The sequence below is a fragment of the Myotis davidii genome, unplaced genomic scaffold (assembly GCF_000327345.1).
Source record: "Myotis davidii unplaced genomic scaffold, ASM32734v1 scaffold299, whole genome shotgun sequence".
In the NCBI taxonomy this organism is placed as follows: domain Eukaryota; kingdom Metazoa; phylum Chordata; class Mammalia; order Chiroptera; family Vespertilionidae; genus Myotis; species Myotis davidii.
The window spans coordinates 1,773,323-1,781,580 of record NW_006293088.1 but is presented as its reverse complement, the minus strand read 5'-3'; the positions used below and the strand labels follow the sequence as shown (position 1 = coordinate 1,781,580).

General features: G+C 62.4%; 1 protein-coding gene across 1 annotated transcript in view; it reads left to right on the top strand.

The window, feature by feature from the left end:
• The window catches only part of ARHGEF10L (Rho guanine nucleotide exchange factor 10 like), a 118,157-nt gene that overhangs the window by 56,180 nt on the left and 53,719 nt on the right, over positions 1-8,258 (top strand). Inside the window, exons 9-14 of the mRNA XM_015565849.1 lie at positions 151-259; positions 2,511-2,617; positions 4,030-4,107; positions 5,008-5,187; positions 6,149-6,265; positions 8,034-8,126. Of these exons, the coding sequence (XP_015421335.1) occupies positions 151-259; positions 2,511-2,617; positions 4,030-4,107; positions 5,008-5,187; positions 6,149-6,265; positions 8,034-8,126 (684 nt within the window). The remainder of the gene's footprint in view (positions 1-150; positions 260-2,510; positions 2,618-4,029; positions 4,108-5,007; positions 5,188-6,148; positions 6,266-8,033; positions 8,127-8,258) is intronic.

Genomic DNA, 8,258 nt, shown 5'->3' with positions numbered 1-8,258 from the left:
CTCCTGCCACCCCTCTGGGAGGGCACGGGCCCCGGGGTCTTGATGTTTGTCGTCCTGGCCTGGAGGCCTGGGAGGAGCTGGTGGCCCTTGGTGGCCGGCGGCCCAGGGCCCCCCTCCGCTTCTCTGATGAGCGCCTCTGCCTTTGCCCAGATGACCCAGTTCATGAAGGCCGCCAGGAGCGGGACCAAGGACGGGCTGGAGAAGACGAGGATCGCTGTCCTGCGCAAAGTGTCCTTCCTGCACAGGAAAGACGTCCTCGGTGAGGCCCGTGGGCCGGCCTGGGAGGGTTGGTGCCCAGCCCTGTGGCAGCAGGGCTGGTGGGCGAGGTCACTGGTGTCTGGGCTCCTCTGGCGGTGGGTCTTGGGGACTGAACCCCAAGTGTCAGGCTGCTGTCTCAGCCTATTTCCTATTCCTCTTGGAGGCGTGGCCTTCTCTTCCAGGGGAGGTGGGGCCTCTCCCTTTAGCGTCCCTGCCCTTGCTCTTGCCCTAGGCCTTCTGTGCTGTCTAGCTCACCTGGCCTCGCCTTTGAGTTCTGTTGTTCATTCCTTCATCAGCCACCCATCTCCCCACCAGCCAGCATTTAGTGAATACCTACTAAGTGCCGCGCCCCGGGCTGGGTGCAGGGGCACCACGATGCATAGAACAGCATTTCCCCCAGGAGCTCCTGGTGCAGGGGAGACGGGCCGTAGACAGGAAATGACAGGCAGCATGGCGGCATGGTGGGGTGTCATGGCGCGGGGTGGGGAAAACGGGCATGGAATGTGGGATTGAAGGTCGGGGAAGGGCTGAGAGCAGAAGAGGGAGACCCAGGTCGGTTAGCAGGGGGTAGGGGAGGGGAACGGGTGCTCCGGGCGCAGAAGGGAGCCCGTGCAAAGGCCGGGAGGCGGGGACGTAGGCGATGCCCCAGAAATGATTTTCGTGAGAGTTCCCGTTTATCGAGTATTCGTTGCGTGCCAGGCGCTCATAAGAGCTTCACAGCTCCTCACTGAATCCTAATAAACACCAGGCAGCTACAGAGGCTGTCCTGTTCCCGTTCAGAGAGGAGGGAGCCGGCGCAGCCTGCTTCAGTGACTTGCCTGGGGACACACAGGCACGGGAGGGATGGAGGAGGCTCCTTCCTCTGGCTGGAGTGAGGGTAGGGGAGAGAGCGGGGGCCAGGTCAGGTGTGTAGGCCAGGGAGACCGGAGGCTCTGCGCCCGAGGGCAGGAGGGGGGGTGCGGGTGGCGGCACTAGGTGGAGTGTCTGGTGTCTGGTGCCAGGACCGAATCTCTCTGTCCTGGGTTCAGATCCCAGCTCTGCTGCCTCCTGGCCATGTGACCCTGCACAGTTAATCCCAACAGCGCATGCGCGGATGCAGCACTAACCCTGTGAGGGTGCCCTGGCCCCCCGTGTGGAAGGGGACAGGCCCGAACGCAGTGGAGTGGCCGGGAAAAGAGCAGGGTGGACAGGCGTGCTGGCTGGGAGCAGTTCCTGGTCACTCTCCCCACCCCCAGGCCAGCCAGGCGGCCAGCGGGCTCTCCCCGGGCCCTCCCCACCCGGCCCGGAGCCTTTCCTAAAGTGACCCTCCCACCAGAGGCGTTATTAATAGCTGTGGCAGAGCTCGAATCACCGGCCAAGAATGTTACCCAGCGCTGCATGGGGGAAGAGGAAGCCGCAGGGCCGGAGGCTGGGGTGGGTGCGGAGTGATCGCCCGGGTGCCATGTGGGCCGGGAAGGAGGGCCTTCACCACCCCCACCCCCACGCTGTGGTTCGTTGTCCCTCCTCCTCCTCCTCTTCCGTCTCCTGCTCAGGTAAGGGCCCATCTGAGTGTCCCTGCTCCCTGGGCCCCAGGAGTCACTGCCACTTCTTTCTTCCCAGCTTCCCCAGGGCGCCCACTTCCTGCTGCCCACGGCCGCTGCCATGGGTGTCAGAGCCCTGAGCAGCCAGGGTCCCGTCTCCCGTGTCCACTTCTCTCTCAGAGCGGCCAGACTCCAAGGCCAGACCCTTGCCCTCCACCAGCCTCCCCTTCTCTCTGCCTGAGCCTGCCTCCCCTGCCCTCTGCCTGGGACCCACGCCCGCTCATGCCCACGGTGCCCTGAGGACACCAGCTGAACTTTTCCCCTTTGGCGTCTTTGCATATTTTTTTGGAAGATGAAAACACAAAGCCAAGCAGCTCATTCTTGGGGGTCTTCCTTCTCCCTTTCCGGCGTCCAGAAGAAAACTATTTTTAGTGCCTGGTGATGGGCTTCCAGGCGGCCGGGCCTCGCCAGGCCAGAGGCGGGCAGGTCTGAGCAGGGACAGGGACGCTGGCGAATGGATGCTGCTGTTTCCTCCCTCGCTCCTGGTTATTTAGGGACAGGCTCTTGCAGGGGAGTGTGGCCGAGGATGCGGCCACTGGGCTCTGACCCTGTGCGGCCCCAGGCGCCACTCAGCCCCCAGGACCCCAGGCCAGGGCGGTTCCCGGCTCCCGGAGCCTGAGCAGGGCGTGTTGTCCTGGCCTTGCTGTGTCACCAACCTGCCTGACTTTCCAGGTGACTCGGAGGACGAGGACATGGGGCTCCTGGAGGTCAGCGTCACGGACATCAAGCCCCCAGCCCCGGAGCTGGGCCCCATGCCCGATGGCCTGAGCCCTCAGCAGGTCTGTGGGAGGAGCGGGGGTGGGAGTCTTCAGGGGAAGGAATGTTGGGGTCCCAGCTTATTACCTGGGGCCACAAGGTCTGCATCTTGAAGGGGAAGTGATGGTCGGGGGCTCTTGGCTGAACCCCGGCTGGGGCCTCTTGGGTTCTCTTCCCAAACTGGGCCCCGAGGGTCTCACGCTGTGGTCCCTGGCTGTGGGTCCCCCTCCCCCGCAATGTGGAGCCTTGCTTCCCATGCCCATGGCAACCAGAGTGGCTCCGACTTACCTGTTTCAAATAAAAGTGCTGTTTGACAAAAGGGACTAAATTTAAAAAGGGCTAAGACACACTGAACCAATCCAGCTCCGAGAGGACTGAGCGAGGTGCCCAGTCCCACCCTCCGTCCACCTGTTGTCAGGCTGGGGTCTCAGAGTCACACGGGCTTCCCCTCCGAGCCGGCTCCTCGGCCGTGTCTTCCTTCTCCCAGTGTCACGCCGAGCCGGGCGGCTTTGCTGGGGGCCCTGGGCGGTCAGACCGATTCCCTCCCCATCTGGGTTTTCCCAGCCACGGACCAGCGTGAGAGACCTGCTTCCCTCTGTTGTGAGGACACCAGGCAAGACGTGTGAGGGGCCCGAAGCCCAGTGAAGGGATCGGTCACCTTTTTGGGTGGCAGAGAACGCGGATGTCCGGCCTCTTAACATCAGGGAGATGGGCCGCACCTCTGGTCTTGGGAGGCCATCCGCCTGCTCCCTTCATTTCTGTTACCCTGGCCCCTGAACGCATTGGGATGGTGACCCCGCTCCCCTGCCCCCATGCAGGGAGCCACTGTCTGAGCCGGTGGAGCCAGCGAGACCCCGGGCTTCAGCTCGTAGCCCAGGGCTCCCCTTCCTGGTGTCGGCTGGTCTCTGACCGGGAGGCTGTAATTTCCTGGGTCAGGGAAGACGAGTTACTCTAGGCCGGTGGCTTTCGACCAGGTGATTTTGTGCCCCAGGGGACATTTGGCAAGGTCTGCTTGTCACAACTGGGAGATGCTACTGCAATTTAGGGGGTAATGGCCAGGGATGCTGCTAGGCACCTTGCAGTGCACAGGACGGTCCACACAGTCACCTGGTCTTAAATGTCAATGCGGTTGAGAACTCTGCTCTGGGAACAGCTTGGGCACCTGGGGGTCGTCCAGGGCCCCCGCCCCATTCTGCAGACTGGGGAGCACGGGTGTTTCTCTGGGGAGCACAGGTGTTTCTCTGGGGTGGGCAGGGGCCCTGGAAGGAAATGCCGGGCCTCCAGGCCCATTGGTCCCAGGGAGGGATGGGTCCCTTAGTTGTCAGCTCCTCTGAGCACTGGGGCTCCTTTTCCCATCACCTGGGTTCTGCGCACAGTAGGTGCTGCTCTGTGCCATGGTTGGTGCAGGCGCTGACCGAGCTCTCGGCCCGAGCAGGTGGTCCGGAGGCACATCCTGGGCTCCATCGTGCAGAGCGAAGGCAGCTACGTGGAGTCTTTGAAGCGAGTCCTCCAGGTATGACTCTGGGGCCCCTGGGAGAGGGAGGGGGGCCCGCAGGGACACCTGGCAGGGAGTGTACGGGGAGGGGGCCAAAGGCCAGAACTTTTGTGGGGACAGCGGGACCTCCAAATGGGAGACATTAAGAGTTCCAGATGCCTTGGTGTTCATGGGGGTCCTGCGTTTTCTGAAATTAAGTTGGGGTTATGTGGAATGAGGGCTGTTCTGGAGAGTCCAGGGCACGGGGTCCTTTTCCTGCCTGAAAGGGACCGTGTCTTCCTCGCCCGCCTCTCTGGGAGCCCCTGGGACAGGGCCGTGCCTTCCCATCGGCCTGGAGCCCCCAAGTCGGGGAGTAGGAGGCAGGCTCTCTCGCCATCAGATGCCCAGGGATTGCTAGATGGTCATGTGACTCGGTCCAGGTGTATCTACCTGGTCTGTCGTTTGCATTCCTGAAACGGTGACTCTGCTGGGGTGTTGTGGGCTCTCGGAGTGAGGCCAACAGGGAAGGGTGTTGTCGGGGTGGGAGCCACACAGGGGAGCCCGGTCCCCGACCTCAGGCAGGTAGAGATGAAGATGAAAATGCCTGTGTGTCTGACAAAGCTGGGGGTCAGGGGGGGCTCCCTGGGACATCATTGCCTCCGCTCCATCAGACAGACTGGCTCAGGTTCGGGCAGAGCCGAACAGGACTAGCCTGGCCTTGGGGGCTGACACCACGGGGCTCCTCCCAGCCCAGCTTAACACAGACGCCATGGGGTGGGCTGTGGGTGGGCACAGGGGGGGCGGGAGGCTTACATCATGTAGATCCTCCTAGAAGACAGGCGAGGGGGGAGGGATACCTGCTCCTCCAACAGGAAGGCCCAGCCTGGCCTGCCGAGTTCTCCTTGGCCTTGGCCAGCTCACCCCGCTGCCCACCCACAGGATTACCGCAACCCGCTGGTGGAGATGGAGCCCAAGGCGCTGAGCCTCCGCAAGTGCCAGGTGGTGTTCTTCCGCGTGAAGGAGATCCTGCACTGCCACTCCATGTTCCAGATCGCCCTGTCCTCCCGCGTGGCCGAGTGGGACGCCTCCGAGAAGATCGGGGACCTCTTCGTGGCTTCGGTAGGTGTCCCCAGACTCTCTCCCTGGCCCCCCGACCCAGGGGAGACCTCAGCCTGCCTGGCCCTGTGGTCATGTGGGCCAGCCTCCTGCCTCTGCCTGCTCCCCTGTCCGAGTCAGTGGGGTCACAGGGTGGCGGGGCCTGAATCTGCCCTGTGGTCCAAGCCAGGGGTCGGCATGGCACCTTCCAGTGCCCGGTGTGGCCTTGGAGATGGCTGCCGGTGTGGTGCTGGGGACGTCCATGGGACCGGCCGCTGTGGGCAGCCACCAGGGGTCTGAAGGTCCCCTACCGGGCACTCCCGGGTGACCAGTTGGCGATGCTTAAACAGACCACGCCTGGGCCCTGGAGGATGTCCCAGGGCGTCGGGGCCTCCTCAGCATGGATCACACTCCAGAGACCTGGCCTGGCCTCCGCTCGGTTTGGCCATGTCCGGCAGCTCTAGGGCCCTCTCAGACCCAGGTCCCTCCGTGAAGTGAGGGGTGTGTCAGAAACCCCTGGGCCCCAGAGAGACTCAAGGAGCTAAGGAGGGTGAAGTCGGTGGAACCCCACTCTGACACGTCTTACATATTTGGGTTCTCCTAAAAGAGAAAGGATTGTTTAAAACCTGAGTGCTCAGCAGATCCGACACCTGGCCAGTGTGTCCCAGGAGTTTGGAGTCAGGAGCAGCCCCTGGGGGGTGAAGGGCCGGGGGGATTTTATTTTCTGGGGGTGTCACACCTTTACCTGTGGGCGGGGCTGCCATGCTAGGGCAGGAGGAGCATCAGGCTGTCCTTGTCCCGGCCTCTCCTCCCTGCGACCTCGGGTCTCCTGGCCTCTCTGAGCCCCGTCTCCTCCCCTCCCTGGGGTGACAGGTGTCCTGACCTCAAACTAGCTGAGATCCTCCAGGTGTCGTCAGAGCAGTTGAGATGGCAGTGAGGGTGGGCGGGGTGTGACCCTCCCGTGCCACGCCCATGCCCGTTCCAGTTCTCCAAGTCCATGGTGCTCGACGTGTACAGCGACTACGTGAACAACTTCACCAACGCCATGTCCATCATCAAGAAGGCCTGTCTCACCAAGCCCGCCTTCCTCGAGTTCCTCAAGGTGGGCCTAGCGGTGGTCCGCAGCCCCCTCAACGGGCGTTGGCGGTGGTGGGGCGGGAGGGCTTCTCAGGAGGGGGGACTTTGGCCCAGCTTCAGGGAGCACGTCGCTTTGGGGGGGACACCTCTTTCCTTTGGGGCTCCCACAGTCCCATGGGAAGACAGGGGTTCCTCCTGCCCCCTAGCAGGAGGGATAGGATGAGTGACAGTTAGCCTCTTAGGATCCTGGCTTTGCCAGGCGGAAGGGGAGGCATGTGACCTCTTGGGGATGGGTGAGATGATGGTGGGTCTGCCGTGGGGAGACCCAGCAGTGCCGGGGCCTATACCTCTGGCGGGCTGGGCAGGGTGCCTCCAGGTAGAGCTCAGGGTGTCACTGGGCTGTCCCTTTTCTTATTAAAAAAAATAGATTTTTATTAATTTCAGAGAGGAAGGGAGAGGGAGAGAGAGATAGAAACATCAATGATGAGAGAGGCTCATTGATTGGGCACCCCCTGTAGACCCCCTACTGGGGACGGAACCCACACCTGGGCATGTGCCCTGACCAGGAATCAAACCACAATCCCTTCCTTATTTGTAAAAGGGCGAGGAGAATTTCTCAAAGGGTGTCTTGGGGTTCATGTGGGAGATTAGAGGTAAAAGGACCAAAGGCCTCATGTAGCTGTGGCCAGGCTCCCCCAGATTTCTTTGGGGGCTCAGTCAGGCGAGTCAGACCGGGGCCCTACCTGCAGGGAGCATGCCTCCCGGTGGAGGGTGCAGGTGAGCCAGAGCCAGGCCTCAGCTGAGGAACCCAATGCCCGGGTCCAAGAGGGTGTCTGCCATGGGTCCTGGGGGTACAGTGGGTTATAACAGGTGAGATGGAGGTGGGGTGTCACAGGTGCAGGGTGGGGGCAGAGGTCAGAGGCAGGAGGATGGTGTCAGGTGAGCGCGTCTGGGTGGATCCCGGGAGCACTGCTGCTGGGAGTCCTGGGAGAGGAGGCCCAGAGGCAGCTGTGTTGAGTGTGGGCGGCCCTGGGCCTGCGGGACAGTGTGTTTCAGGCAGTGGGAGCTGCTGCGGGGCTTTGGGCCGGGGCAGAGGGACGTGGAGGCCAGTGGAGAGGCTGTGGCAGCAGCCTGGGTTACCAGGGACAAGGGCCAGGATCTAGGTGACAGGTGTGTGGATGGAGTGGTGGGAACAGATGCAAGAGAGAGGACAGTAAGACCCCGTGCCCTCCCCTCCTCTTGGCCAGGCCCGGCTGCTTTCGTTTCAGTGGTTCTCAACCTTCTGGCCCTTTAATACAGTTCCTGGCTTCTCATAAAATTATTTTCGTTGCCACTTCATAACTGTCATGTTGCTACTGTTATGAATCGTCATGTAAATATCTGATATGCAGGATGGTCTTAGGCGACCCCTGTGAAAGGGTCGTTCGACCGCCAAAGGGGTCGCGACCCACAGGTTGAGAATCACTGGTTTAAGTGGAGGGAATGGTTGTCTCGGCTATTGTAGAGGTACCACCTCTGCAATAAATGGCTAAATTTCCCAATTATGCTGTTAGTCCAGAGACCTTAACATGACCGCTCTAGCTTCTCCAGGCTGAGGGGCTGTGTGGGGACCCCGTGGTGGCCGGGAGCCCTGGCCGCGGGACCAGAGATCCCCCTGGCTCTTCTCTCAGGCCCGAGGCTGAGCAGAGTCCTGGGCCCGGGGAGAGGAGCCCATCCCGGGCAGCGTCTGCAGCCGGGGGCGCGGGGGCCTCGCTGCAGAGGGTCAGCGAATGACCCCACCTCGTCTTCAACAGCGGCGGCAGGTGTGTAGCCCCGACCGCGTCACGCTCTACGGGCTGATGGTGAAGCCCATCCAGAGGTTCCCGCAGTTCATCCTCCTGCTTCAGGTACCACCCGGGGCTCTGCAGCCACCTGCCTGCGTGGTGCGCGCCTGGTGGGTGGGGGCTCTCATCTGTCCTCTGCAGTCCCTGCATCTGCTGTGGACTGTGGGCGGCCTCTCCCCCCCTCCCCCGCCCACC